The sequence below is a fragment of the Perca flavescens genome, chromosome 14, assembly GCF_004354835.1.
Source record: "Perca flavescens isolate YP-PL-M2 chromosome 14, PFLA_1.0, whole genome shotgun sequence".
Lineage (NCBI taxonomy): Eukaryota > Metazoa > Chordata > Actinopteri > Perciformes > Percidae > Perca > Perca flavescens.
Window position 1 is genome coordinate 20039921 of NC_041344.1, and position 14022 is coordinate 20053942.

Genomic DNA, 14022 nt, shown 5'->3' on the forward strand with positions numbered 1-14022 from the left:
AAAAGTACATATTTTAGGAAACTCATAGGTCTAAGTGGAAATGTTTACACTTCACAACATTCCAGTTCATTTTAGTTTTAGAGGAAACTTAATTTTTTGTCCCTCCACAAAGAAATCCCCATCAGAGACAACAGCTGTAATAAATAAAGTGACAAGGGTGGTTGAGAGTGATTAAACAAGAACAATGATGCTTTTAAGTGGAAAGCTTTTGGCAACATTCCAGCTATTTTCACCTTATCTGAGGTCCACTGTCATTGAGTGGAGGGACCAGACAGCAGGATCATTTCACTGATACACAACAAACATTATGTTGCTACTTTATACTTCTACACACATTGACATTTTAGAGGGAAATAATGGACTTTTTACCCCACACCTATGTTGTATAGCACTTTGGATACCTGTTGGTTGCTGCAAAGCGCCATATAAATAAATGGTGATTGATTGACTGAATTACAAGTCAAGCAGTGTACCTATAGTACTCACTATCAGTGAGTGTACACTATATTTAGAATATTTTAACAGCTTTACCTTGTTGTCAAACAGCCCTCTTTAAGTTTACAAGGCCACCAGACTCCATTAACAAAAACATTTTACCTTGCAGAACATGGGAGTTGCTGGGCTAACGCTGCCTTGTTCAGTTAGTTAGTTTGGATAGTTCCTAACCCTTTTAAAAATTAGAATTTCTTTTAGGTGGGCCTTTTATAAGGTGGCTAAAATACATTTAGCTGCTGCCCACCCATCCACAACAGTACATTACTTAGCTTGGGTGCTGGTCATTCTGCCTGTTTCTCCAAACTGGGGACGTGCCAACCGCCATCTAGGTAATACACTAACTATGTATAAGTAAAGATAAGTAAAAATCCTCTTGATTACTAATATTAATAATTGTACTGAAAACAACCAAAAGCTCCATTTGGTTTCACATTTTGTTATAAAACATGGTTCATCGCAAGGGGTGTATCCTAATGAATAAACTTGTACAGTAACATGTGTATAACAAGTGCTGTAAAAAGCTGGTATGCCAGGTACAAAACACATTACGACCAGAAACGGAGAGCATCATGGGTAAATGCGGGTACAGGGTAATTGATGTAACTGCTGTGTGGGCTGGTGAAATAAGGAGCAGCACTGGCTCTTGTGTAGACAGAGAATGAGGGATCAGAGCACACATCCATCCTGATGGGCTGAGCAGCTGCATTAGCAGTGAGTCTATGGTGTGTGCCGCCCCCTGTTGGGCAGATGGGGGAACTTCCAGCTGAAGCTTGAAGGAGGAGAGGCTCCTCAGAGTCCCAGCTGAAGCTCCTCTTTGTCCCAACGCGTCTGTGTGTGGACCGAGGCTGCTGCTCCACTCTGAACCGCACACTGGACAGAGGAGACGCTCTGGGGGCCCGAGCAGAGGGACTGTCTCTCTTCAGGAGGGATTCAATGGAGAAAGGACTGCTGAACTTCACCTCACAGCTGATCTGAACAGCTGTGCAGGTGCAGGTTCAGGAGAGTGGAGAGCTGAGCAGTGCTCGCATGGTCTGCTCACGTTCTACGTTTCCACTTTGGAGGCCAACTCAGGGAAGAGCTGCAGGATTCCTTTGAAGTGACGACGCACCATCTTTGCTGTGATCTGACTGGGATCCAGTTTCCAGTAGTTTCTCTTACTGTGCGGAGAATCTGGGACCACTGGAATCTGAAACATACAACACAGGGTTTTTAGAGACATTGGTTAAGTTGATATAATAAAACAATTAATGGGTTCATTTGAAATATTAAAAGTTTCGAAATAAAAACTTACCATGACAAAACATTTGTTGATTGATATTCTATTGATATTCAGTATTGTTCTCAACAGATTTCCTGTCTTCAGGGATTATTAGTACCATTCTGTCCAGCAACTACTAAACATCAGGTTGAAATAAAGTGTTTTTGAAATTTGTTCTTTGCAATATGACATTGTTAAATATAGTCCTTGAAAACCACTTCACTCTCTTACCCGAATAAAAGTGAGCATCTTGCCTGGAGCGTTTTGGAGGACAACAGCGATCTTAGCCAGGTAGGTGGTGCTCTTACTGAACACACCTCGCTATTTCATTTTCTTATCTAACACACTCATCTTCACTTGGAACAAGAATGTCAGCTAAATGTCAAACATTCAATTCATTCAATGTCTGAATATGTTATTTCTATTTTACCTTGAATAAATATCAAAGTTCCTTTTGAGAATGGAAAAACTTTGATGAGTCTATAAAGTGTTTTTAAGTACAAGTCAAGAACAAGTACTTTTAGGTTGCTTACCTCATATGCGGTTTGAATGTTTCTGAAATAAACCGCTGCAAAAACAGCAATGCTGACTAAAGTGACACCACAGCATTGAACCCATCTCCTGAATTATTATCTTATATTATCTTATCACCTTCAGAACAGTCTACACAACAGTCTATGACTGGAGGTGCAACAATATCTTGACTAGCATCCAGTTGAAATAACGACAAGACTGAGTTTGCCATTAGGCATACTGTACTTTCTTGAAATACAGACTAGTTCTTTTCGCTCACTAAACTGCTCTCAAACATCTTTTGGTATCATACAATGCAGATGAAATCCTCTTGGTCCAATAAAAAAATGCTTAATTTCCCCGACGTTCCTTCTAGGCCCGCAAAACAGTCTGTAACTGTCAAAGATACTGACTTTTAAGTTGAGTGGCAACCATGGACAAAAACATGAGATGGTTTTATACTAAGAAATACCAATTGAATTTTGATTAGTTGAATTTATGTCAAGATACACAATTTGAATGTAATTTCACAAGACAATTTATTTCCCCCTCATATTGTAAAGCTTGAAAAACAGAAGTAAACAATCACTACATCACATGGAAGGACAGAAGACGCAGGATAGATACTAAATGAAATAAAATGCCACTTTATTGTTCAGCCGTGTCATAACCTTGTCTCCAAAATAAGCACAGCAGGACTACAACTGGTTCATCAACCTAGCTACCCTTGATAGCAAATAAAACTGGGTTTCATTAGACCACCAATGATAGCATTAAAGACTTTTCTATCAGACATCCAATGATAGCATACAAAATAGTTGTTAACCTACCAGTGATACTGTATATAAAAACACTTGTCTCTAGATTTATCCCCAACCCACCCTCAATTTCACCCATCTCCCTCTTTAGAATATTTGTGACAATGACATATTTTATGCTTGAACAAGCACATATTAAGAATGCATAATTCTCCATTTTTGAGATTATAAAAAAAAACTACACAATGTTACACTTTAATTCAGAGTACAATTCAACTGATAATTAGTGTTCTACACATTCGGCCATAAACCAAAGGAACATTGTATAATATCACTATAACTTAACACTACATGTAATATACGTTTGTTTTCTTTTTAAATTACAAATGATTAGCAGTGAAGAGAAAATGAAGATGGCTAGTGCGAAGGCAAGCTGGGTCAGTACCATAACAGAGAATGAGTAATACAAAAAGAAATAAAAAAATAGAATAAGAAAAATAGAAACAAATAACTGATAAGAATACAGGCAAGGCTAAAACATACATACGTGTTTCAAACTTTTGAGATCCACCTCATGTGCACTCATCCATATAGGTAACCTGCTCCAAGACCTCCATTGTGTGATTCCACATCTCTGATACTTTAACCCCTTCTTCCCCCCACCCCCCACTTCAACTTGCTTAAACATTCCCATGGCAACCATCTTCTTTGTTTTCTTGTGTCAGGCACTTTCCAAGACCTCTTATTACCTTCAACAACTCTACAGGCCAATCATAATGCTGCTTTAGACAATACAGGCCAATCACAATGCAGGTTCAGAATACAACTGCAAAAGAGCACAGGACAAAATGATCAGTGTGTTGCTATTTATATCAATATTGCTTTTACTTTGAACTAGCAAGTTACGCTGTCTGTTGACGTCGGTCTTACCAATCCTACAGGTCGGTGTCAAACCAGGCCAGCTGGTTGCTGTCCATCAGGTCTTGGGTGTGGCCAAGGTCTGGCAACGGATCAGTGTGGTGGCCCAGGTCGGGCAGAGTGTCAGCATGGTAGTCAGCACCTTCCATCATGGGGTCCAAAAGGGAGTCCTGGCCGTAGGCTGCTGGGTAGGCCCGGTAGGCTACATCTGGAAAGGCAAAAAAAAAAAAAAAAAAAAAAAAAAAAAAACGTGTATATATATATGCACACATTGGTGCAAAAGGTTCCAATGACACGGACTACATTTACAAACAGCCAATAACCCATTCAAAACCGGAATTTTGGCAATAACCTGGTCGCACACGGCCATGTAAACACCGGCAAAAAACACTTATATGCTCATGTTCCCATTTTGTAAAAACCCGAAAATTATCCCTTTTCTAACCCGGAATTTTGGTCATGTAAACGCATATAGGCATACACCCATCAAAAAGGAACACTGATTTGTGTTCTGCGCATGTTCTATTCACAAGGAATCTTTGTCTTTTGAGTAGAGGAACTTCTTGTATGCGCCAGAAAAACTGTGCGCAGTATACCGGAAGTAAACAAGAAGTAGAGGTAAACGTGGCGAGACGCAGCACAGCACCACACTTTTGGAGCGAGGAGGAAACAAATTTCTTTATTAGTGTGGTGAAAACCATGAATATAATGTCTTAGGTGTATACAGGAGTAACTCTCTCTGCTCACGCATGTAAACTGGTTATTCCGAATGTTTCAGAAACCCAAATAGTGACCTTAACCTGACCATAACCCAAAAATTGACAGCTTGTAAACGTAGTCACAGACAAGGATAGATTTAGTTTCATTTTAAACAAATGCATAGAGCTCTGCAATCATTGCTGGGTGAAACAAAATGATATATCAGACGGAAGAGGCAGGATGACACAGTTAAGTTTCATCATATTCCATAAAATATGGTCTTTATGAACTCTCCTAAATAATTCTCAACCGATAAGACAAAAGCCTCCATGTATAAATAAAATTGTTCTGTTGACTCTATCAATGTTTTCCATCAATAGAAACCACAAAGGCAGAGAGCTTTTAAAGATCAAATTTCATAAACCAGGATGGACCAAGGATGATGAAATAAAGAGGCAAGAAACAGATTAAGGATTTTATTAGAGATAATACATGCACTCACCATCCTGCCTGTAAGCCAGAGGGTCTCCCTGAGCTCCCATATCCAGTCCCAGGTCTCCAGTCTATAAAATGCAAAAAGGTATTAAGTAAAGCCTGACATAAGACAGCCTATGTAGAGGAGTGGATGTCTTAGTCCCCAATTCTATAGTACATTACTTATTGTGTACAGTATACACTATAACATACTGACATTGCTGAGTATATATTTGGTCACCGTTTCATTATGAAGGCACAACATTCTCAAAAAATGCTAAAAAGTCTATGTTGTACCTTACTTCTTTTTTTGTGTGCATTTATGCGCATGTGTGTACCTCGTTCCAGGCCATGGGCTCAGTTCTGAACAAAGAACTGGTCAGCTCCACTGACAGACGTTTCTTGTAGTCCTGGGGCTTGTCCTCAGACATGCGGAACAGGACAGCTGCAGCATAGGTTGCTACAGGAGACAACGCACAGCAACCCAAGTCAGGTACACTGAGTGTACACAAGTACATTGATAACCAGAACTATGTGCATAGCCTGCATTTGTGCATGTATACTCACCAACGCCCTCATTACGGGAGTGCAGCAGCTCAGTGAGGGGTGCAGTGGCTCCTTCAGCTTCGATTGCCTCAGCAGCTTCTTTGTCCTGAGCCAGTTCACACAGCACACCTGCTGCCACACGCTGGATATTCTCCACTGGTGAATACAGCAACTGGAGACAATGAATAACAGAGAGAAAAATAAGCCATTTGATGAAGACAAGAGAGTTGAAATGCACGTAGTGGAACAATTAGAGCGAGGGAAAGAGGAGAATCAAAAGTTGCACAACAGATAACACATAACAGATTTTGTATTTCCAACACTAAACCATTTAATTGCTAAACATTTTAACACAGATTTTATCTGTAATAAGATCGGGGGTTACATTTTACCTGGACAAAGAGTGGAATGGTGTTGAGCCCTCTGATGACAATTCTGTTGTGGACGTCCCGGGCCAGGATGTGCAGAGCTCCTGTGCAGCCTTCCACAATTTCCTCCATACGTACACCTTCCTGTATGTGTTTGAGTATGGAAAAAAGGCAAATCAAAACACACAAAAATCTAAATGTTCAAATACAGAAAGTACGAGAGGTTCTTGGCTTGATTACACACCACAAACTGCTGCTGGTTGCCTCCCATGCTGGTGCGCCTTTGGGTGTCCTGGTGAGCCCTGACAAGCAGTTGGACCAGTCTGGGGATGGCTCCCTGCTCCCGCAGAGCACTGTGGTTGGCTGGGCAAAGAGCCAGATTGCGGATCAGACCAACTGTGGCCTAAATAGGGGGAAAATTAAAAGATATTTTAGTTAGTTAGAATTAAATTCTGGTAATCAATGTCAGTATATGCAAGGTTGATCCAACAGTATGTTCTGGGAAATGTGTAGGTGCAGAGAAACTGAGAAGGCTATTGACCTTGATTAGTGGCCAGTGGGACGGAGGGTGCAGTAGTTTGACCACCACAGGCAGGCCGTAATGAAGGCGCACAGCATTCTGGGCCATCTCAGCATCCTGGTGGCGGGAGGTCAGGTGACGCAGGGCACAGACTGCTGGCTCTGTGATGTCCTCTCTGTCACCAGCCCTGAGCACGGTTCGTACCAGAGCCTCAATGCCTCCAACCTAACACGTGATGAGATCAATCAGTACAAAAATAAGACTGCAGACAAATCCTCCAAAGAGATGCGTAGTTATGTTCAAAGGTAAAATGCGTACCTGGCAGACCATGAGTTTGTTACTATAGTTGTTGCAGGTCAGGTTGGAGAGGATGCCAGCAGCACATGTCACTACATTGATGTCATCACTGCCCAGCAGCTGGACCAGGGTCCCCAGGAGACCCTCCATTCCCTCCTGGAGAAAGCAGAGGACAGGTTGGAAGGGCCAAATGAAAACAAATGAGGGGAGATTAATGGATACATCCTAAATATATAGCATTTTGTTTTATCCAATACTTTATATTAAATGGGATTCTCTAAGTGGGCAAGAGTGTTCCTGTATGTAGTTGTCATTCTATACATACATACCAAATGTAGTTGCCGTACATATCGAAAAAAATGTTCCTTGTATTGTTGCGTTTTTTGTAACATGCTATGGACATATAACACACCGTTTACTGAGCAACAGTTCTTAACATTGAACCTAGGGGCTCATAAGAAGCATTTGTGACTACTGAGAGAGTGTTTTTGTTGTACCTGTTTAGTGGCAGCATCTGAAAGATTCCTCAGAGTCCAGAGGCAGTTCTGGACCAGACGCTGGCTGTGGTCTGTCAGGTGAAGGCCCAAGGCCTGCATGCCTCCTACACACACAAGCCAAAATTCAACAAACAATTCATGACATCAGAGCAATTTCACCTTAGTAGCAAACCACAACTAGAAAATGTACGCATTTTACATAGTATTGTGTTTCCTTTCTATTTCTGTACATACCAGCCTCTACGATAGCAGGCTTGTTGCTTGAACAAACAGAGAGCACCTTGAGCACTCTACTTGTGGTCCAGAGCAGTTTCTCATATGTAAAGGTCCTCATGATGTTGACCAGGGCCTGGGGACCACCGCTGGCCAGAATGATTAGCTAAAACAAAGGACAGTTTTAATTTATTTTTGTTTATAAATGCTTCAAACTGCTGCCAGGCAAGTGGCATCAGCAGACCCTCCAGGGGCATTTCAACCAGGATAGAATGAATCAGGGTTTCCGCCAGTGTATTACAAGCCCACCAGGCCCAAGCATTGGTGATTTTTAAAACAAAAAAACTTATTTTAAAGATTTATTTAAAATGTGTTTTACAAGTAGCAAACTCATTTCAGGATTAACTCAGTGGGTAGGTTATGTGCATAACATTAACGAGTGTGCGTTCCAAAGAAGCAAGAGAATGTGTAATGATATGAAGTTAACGGTAGCATTATAGCTGTGAATAAAGCAACCCCTCCAAAAAACAAAAAAAGTCACTTGGCCTAAAAACAAAACCTTTTCTGGCGGCAACCCTGAATGAATGCATGCATATACGTATATCATTTATCTTCCAATACCTTGCTTTCCTGGTTGCCATATGCAAGGATCTGCAGGCAGTCAGTAGTGATTGCCAGGAACTTGACATTGGTGTTAGACAACAGGGCCACCATCTTCTGCAGTCCTCCAGCCAGGCGCACCGCCATCTTTGCCCCTTCCTGATGCAACAACAGGTTGTGGAGCGTGGTGATGGCGTAGAACAAAACACTGTCAACTGGCGAGCTGGAAGAATATCCAAATAAAGAAAATGATCAAACACTAGTCCAAAACACAATTAAAATGAGCGTTTAAGATACAAATGAACACAATTATCAATTTTATTTTTTTTTTAAGCCTGTGTTTTGGAGACAACTAGTTAAATCCATCCATCTGTCAGCTGGGGATGTGGCCAGAGCAGTGTTGTTGGGATGAACTTAGATTTTACATAAAGTGTTAGCTTGAAATTACATCTTTAGTGCCCGGGAGGACGTTGTGTCCAGTGGCAAAACCATATTTTTGTTACTTTGGAGGACAGTTATAGTACAACAGTTTTCTGTACTACGCATCTGCCCTTATAATACTGTACAAGGAACAATTAACATAGACAACATTTTAAGGTTACTTAAAGCACAACAAATTTAATGGAAACTATAAAGTGATTATATAACGTAAACCATCAGCATACCTTAAAAGATTACCATTTTTTTCACTCAAGGTTGGCAGATATTATAATCCACATTGCTACCTTCAAATTTATTTGGCGATCACCTGTGTGTGTGTGTATGTGTGTGTGTGTATGTGTATATATATATATATATATAAAAAAATCAGGTTGATCATCATCCACTCTCAAGCAACTGTTCCATTCTGTATTTAAAGTGTGGTAATATGCATTCCAGGTGCACATTCAAAAACACACATGTGACATCCAACAGGTTGCAACTTTCCAGCCAGCTAACTGCTGTGGCTGTGCGTTTTGGCTTTTCATTGAGATTACAAAGAGCAGAGTATTCTGCTCTTTTAGGAATATAGCTGGTTGGTGATGATTCAGAGTTGGGTATTTGAGGATATAGCCACCATTTGTCATAGTGCTTTTCTCACATCAAAGCAAAGTGTTGAATCTGTTTTACTTCACATTGTTAGTCTACTCCTTGCTAGTTTGTTGATTGTTTAAGATGTGCTTTTCTCTGTGCAGGTGGCGAAAGCTAAACCTTTAAACACAGGTTGTCTTTATTTGCAGTTGACTCATTGTGTGCTAAATCATGACTGATAGGCAAATAGACATTGCAGCACAGTACACAGTTGGATATTTTAACTATGCCCAGCCTTCACTGGTACCGTAGAGTTAGAGAAAAGGGAGTGTGTATGAGACACATTTTAGTTTATTTGTGCTATTGTCTTAAAAGCCTATGTGATTAACAGAATTTTGTAGCCTGCTGGACATATTTAAGCATAAAAATAACAAAAATAGCCAATTAGTGGCCAATGGGACAGAGTCAACTGTTTAAAGCCTATTAAATAGTATTACTGCCTACCTTATGAGCTACCATTCATTGATACAGGTTATATACCTTACAAGTGTAGAATAAGAGCAGATTTTATTTAATTCGCTTGTTATGAAGTTCTGCTCCTGTAGTAGTCCCCTAGCGTTATTTGGCATTATAGGGAGGCTCCACTTGACCAAACAATGCAGCGGTGACTGATCATGACTCAGCCAGCGCCGCACCAGACCGCAGTGGCATTAAGCACGGCCGTACTATGTTACCTTTATTAAATAGTCTGTAAATGACACCAGGCTGCTACAGTATAACCATACAGATCGCTACACACAGACTGGTCAGTTATAACTCGACATGTCTGTTCTCAGCTAAGATGGACGGCATAGCGATGGAGTTTTTCAATAACGCTGCATAAATTAGCCGGAGGATCTTTAGCTAGCAGCTTAATCCTGACAAAATACCACAGTGAATTTCAGCAATATTTGGGTCCAGCTCTAGAGGGTTGTGCATAGTTAGACACAAATGTGCATTTAAGTGTGTATGCACTTCACAACATACAATATTGTGAATGGTTTACAATTTGATTTATAAAGATTTTTGGAGTTAATTTATTCTAAACCATATCAATAATGAACATAGGGCTGGGCGACATGGAGAAAATCAAATATCACGATATTTTTAACCAAATACCTCGATATCGATACCGCAACGATATTGTAGTGTTGACTATTGGTGCTTTCACAAAATATTTACACAATGAGAGTTTTGATAAATAATCATCAGTAATGTGGTTATAATGACTAAGTGGGTAAAGGCAAATAATAGAACAGTTACAGTAAGTCTGGTAAGTTCAGAAAATGACATCACTTTACTGTAATGCACCATTTAAAACCAGTAAAAGACAACACTTATGTCATATCGCGATATTACGATATCCAAAATCTAAGATGATATCTAGTCTCATATCACGATAGATATAATATCGATATATTGCCCAGCTCTAAATGAACATAATAGTATATCACAATTATGAGATGGTACTCTTATGAATTCTGAGGTATTTTAGTCACCTACATGTATGAATATTGATTTTATGTGAAGTATTGAATCTTTATCAATCATATTAGCTGATACTGCACAATTCCTCCAGTTTCTTACCCCAGCATTTTGACCAGGGCAGGAATGCCTCCAGACTTGAAGATTGCAAGGAGCCCCTCACGATGGTGGGAAAGGTTGTGCAAGGTGCCAGCAGAGCAGCGAGCTGTCTCCACATCACCAGTGTTCTGCATGGCACGAACAACGGCCGAAACCATTTGTGGGGAACGCATCAGGGCGTGGCGGGACGCCTCCTTCTTTGACAGCTGATGCACCATTACAGCTGCTTTATTCACAACGACCTAGGACAGAGACAATGTTAGTTAAGGATGCATGAACGGATGTAAACTGCATTGCTATAATAATTTACATGATACCACGTTCCTCAGCAGGTACCATTTTGGCATTTGAGCGTATTAGCGCACATACCTGGTCCTCATCATTGAGCAGTTTGGTAAGCTCAGGAATGGCACGAGTGGCCAGCTCAGCATCATCTTGATAGTTAATGAGGTTGACCACAGCATGCTTCAGCATCTGAGAAGGCTCCGCCAGGCGCTGCACTGCTGTGGGTTGGGCAGCATCCAGCTGGGTAGGTGGGATCTGGATCCCCTCCTCCAAGGTCTCGGGGAACATGGCAGCACGCACACGCTGGGCCCGGGTCATGGCATACCCTTCAATGTCTGAAAGTAATGCAATATGACGATTAATATGAGATTGTAGAAATTTGTCAGACATTTATAGCATTTATGCTGTCATAGCGATCCCAATGTTTTTTTTTTAATATAAAATCAGTATCTCGTATACCTGTGGGCTCAGGAGTGAAGGGCTGGTTGAACTCCCAGTCATAGAGAATTGGATCATCCTCCTCAGCATCAGGGTTCCCCTTGCCACTCAGAGATGGGGCTGTGGTGGTGACTCCAGACTGAATGCCTGAATCCAGGTAGGACTGCTGCTGCCACTGGGTCACTGCAGCCTTGCTGTCTCCCATTGCCATGTCCAACTCCATCAAATCCGCTACATAAAAAGTGAAAGAAATATGAAACACAAGGAATGACAGTTTAGGAGAAGAGTAATCTTTACTTCACTTTAACTTAATTTCTCATTTTAAGCCAAGACAAAATATTTAAGAGTGATCTTAAAAGGTTTCAGTAATTTTATAAGTAATGTCATAACATTCCTAATCATAAATTAATACAAATAGGAGAAATAAATTGAAGTATGTATAATCCAATTTCTCCGTCAGTCGCAAAGCACATTTTCCTGGAGTCGAACTCGTCGAGCTGTTACAAAAGACGAATTATAATTACTTGGGATAATGTGACATGTGCCCACCTAGCTCCCATTTCCTTAATTTCCACAGTGCCTTAAGGATTATGGTATTTCATGTATTCATGTACAGTGAAACTCATGTATGGGCATACAATCTTAAATATTGGGCAGCGTTCATATTAACATAAAACTACTTAAAATCAAATTAAGTTTTTTATACTTACACTGGGTAGCCATTGTTTTTGCCTGCCCTCAGCCCGCACAGCAGATATGTCTGCGAAAAAGGAAACAAGTACACAGGGGAAAATAAGCCAACTCTCACTCAACCTTGAGTTCTTGTTTGCCAAAGCCAACCCTAATCGTAACGTTTATGCGTTTCTCTTACGTGGTCTCAATAATAAAACCACTGTCTAACGTTAACCAGCTAGACGCTTGTTTGGCTTGCTAACGTAGCTGTGAGGGGAAATGCCGAGCCTCCAACTCCAGCGCAGAGAGCAAAGCGGTGGGTATTTCCAGGCCAGCACGAACACAATTCACCATTCAGCGGCAAAGAACATCAAAGGCATATTTCTCCCCCTCCCCCTACCACGGCCAAGTTCCGACCTCGCAGCTTGGGTTTCCAATGAGAGAAACTACCCCCTCCGCCCCGCAATCACTTCCATGACTCCTCCTCTCATGGTGGGTCTAACTAAGAGCGTAATAAGCTACATAATCAAAACTAAAAAAAAAAAAAAAAAAAAAAAAACACTAATCTAACTGTACAGGTCGCATCAATCACCAAACATATGTTAAGGACATTTACATCAAGACCGAAGCATGTATTAGCCATCACTGCTAGCTAACAGGTTGGCTAGCTCAACGTTACCTTGAAAGCTCGCTAAGCTAACCTAACGTTACCGTGCGTAGCTAACCCCTCCGCTAGTTAGCGAACATAAACAAACAGAGTTTAGGGATTTACTCAAAGCCTAAATAGTTGAGACTTGTCCTGAGACGCAACCACTACTCGATGTCATTATAGTTACAAATCAGTTCATTATTTGAATCGTGCTTTTCAAGCAAACCATCCAATTTTTTGATTCTGGTTTGATTAGCTTAGCTAACCAGGACGTATGAAAAGTAGTTCCAAACGCCACCGTACAAACCTGCCGTGCTTCCAGCCAAATCAGAAAACCCCACCGGAGCCCCCTCCCTAGCCAAAGATGATTTTCTTTGGTGAAGCAAACATTGACGCGCTGTAAATCCGTTATATAATAGCTATAGTAAACATACAATCTTTACCAGAGTCAAACGGCTCCTTCGTGGTTCTTATCAGGAAATATGTTCTCCTTTCTCTTGGCTGGAAATAGGAAAAGAGCTGCTACGTGAACCACCCGTAGAAGTCCGAACCACACCCGCTGCTGCTCCGCTGAAGATATTGCTTCCGCCTGTGCGATCGAACATCAAGATGGCGAGGGGGGGAAAATATAGTATTCTGCCGCATTCGGAAAAATAGGGCGCCATTTAAAATAAAGTTTTAACATATAAACTGTTTTTATTTTTTATTTTACAGCTATTGGTAGACGTTGATATCCTTTATGTTAAGAGAGTTCGGCCATTCCAGTTTTGCGTTTTTTCATCCAGGTGAATAAAATATGTTTGATACTTGCTGTAGTGAGGGCAAGGCGCATTCATTAGAATGGAATGTGATTCATGAGCTGCTGTGATATGATGGAGGGAGTCAATTAACATGCATTTAACCCAGAAACACAAACATTTCCGCTAGCAGGGCTATATCATTCATTCATTTACCTTATTAAATTAGGTCATAATTTGGTAAACATGAAAGGTCCTTGTCAACTATCTCTCTCATCCATGTTTCTCACACTTGTAGGCCTACACAGTTAAACTGGGACTGCAAATGATAAACTGTGGTGATTAAAGGAAGAAGAAAAAAAATACAAAGACCACAAAAATAAACCATATGGGGGGTTATTACTGAAACCCATAATCTGATCCCATGACACATAAAAAAAAAAAAAAAAAA

General features: G+C 40.7%; 1 protein-coding gene across 1 annotated transcript; it reads right to left on the reverse strand.

Moving 5' to 3' along the window:
• Positions 1-2893: 2893 nt before the first annotated feature.
• LOC114567890 (catenin beta-1) lies at positions 2894-13447 on the reverse strand. Its single transcript, XM_028597108.1, has 17 exons — positions 13278-13447; positions 12224-12273; positions 11535-11744; positions 11160-11410; positions 10794-11032; positions 8178-8379; positions 7578-7722; positions 7344-7447; positions 6868-7002; positions 6571-6774; positions 6274-6432; positions 6054-6173; positions 5683-5833; positions 5454-5575; positions 5144-5204; positions 3955-4150; positions 2894-3850 (listed from the first exon to the last, which is right to left on the reverse strand). The coding sequence occupies exons 2-16, from the start codon at positions 12234-12236 to the stop codon at positions 3960-3962; spliced, it is 2307 nt and encodes a 768-aa protein (XP_028452909.1). The 5' UTR covers positions 12237-12273; positions 13278-13447; the 3' UTR covers positions 2894-3850; positions 3955-3959.
• Positions 13448-14022: the final 575 nt, after the last annotated feature.

Coding starts and splice junctions, on each gene's coding strand:
- LOC114567890 (XM_028597108.1), bottom strand. Junction 6,433..6,570: donor CCCACTGGCCACTAATCAAG/GTCAATAGCCTT, acceptor CCCCCTATTTAG/GCCACAGTTGGTCTGATCCG. Junction 4,151..5,143: donor TCTGGCTTACAGGCAGGATG/GTGAGTGCATGT, acceptor TTGCCTTTCCAG/ATGTAGCCTACCGGGCCTAC.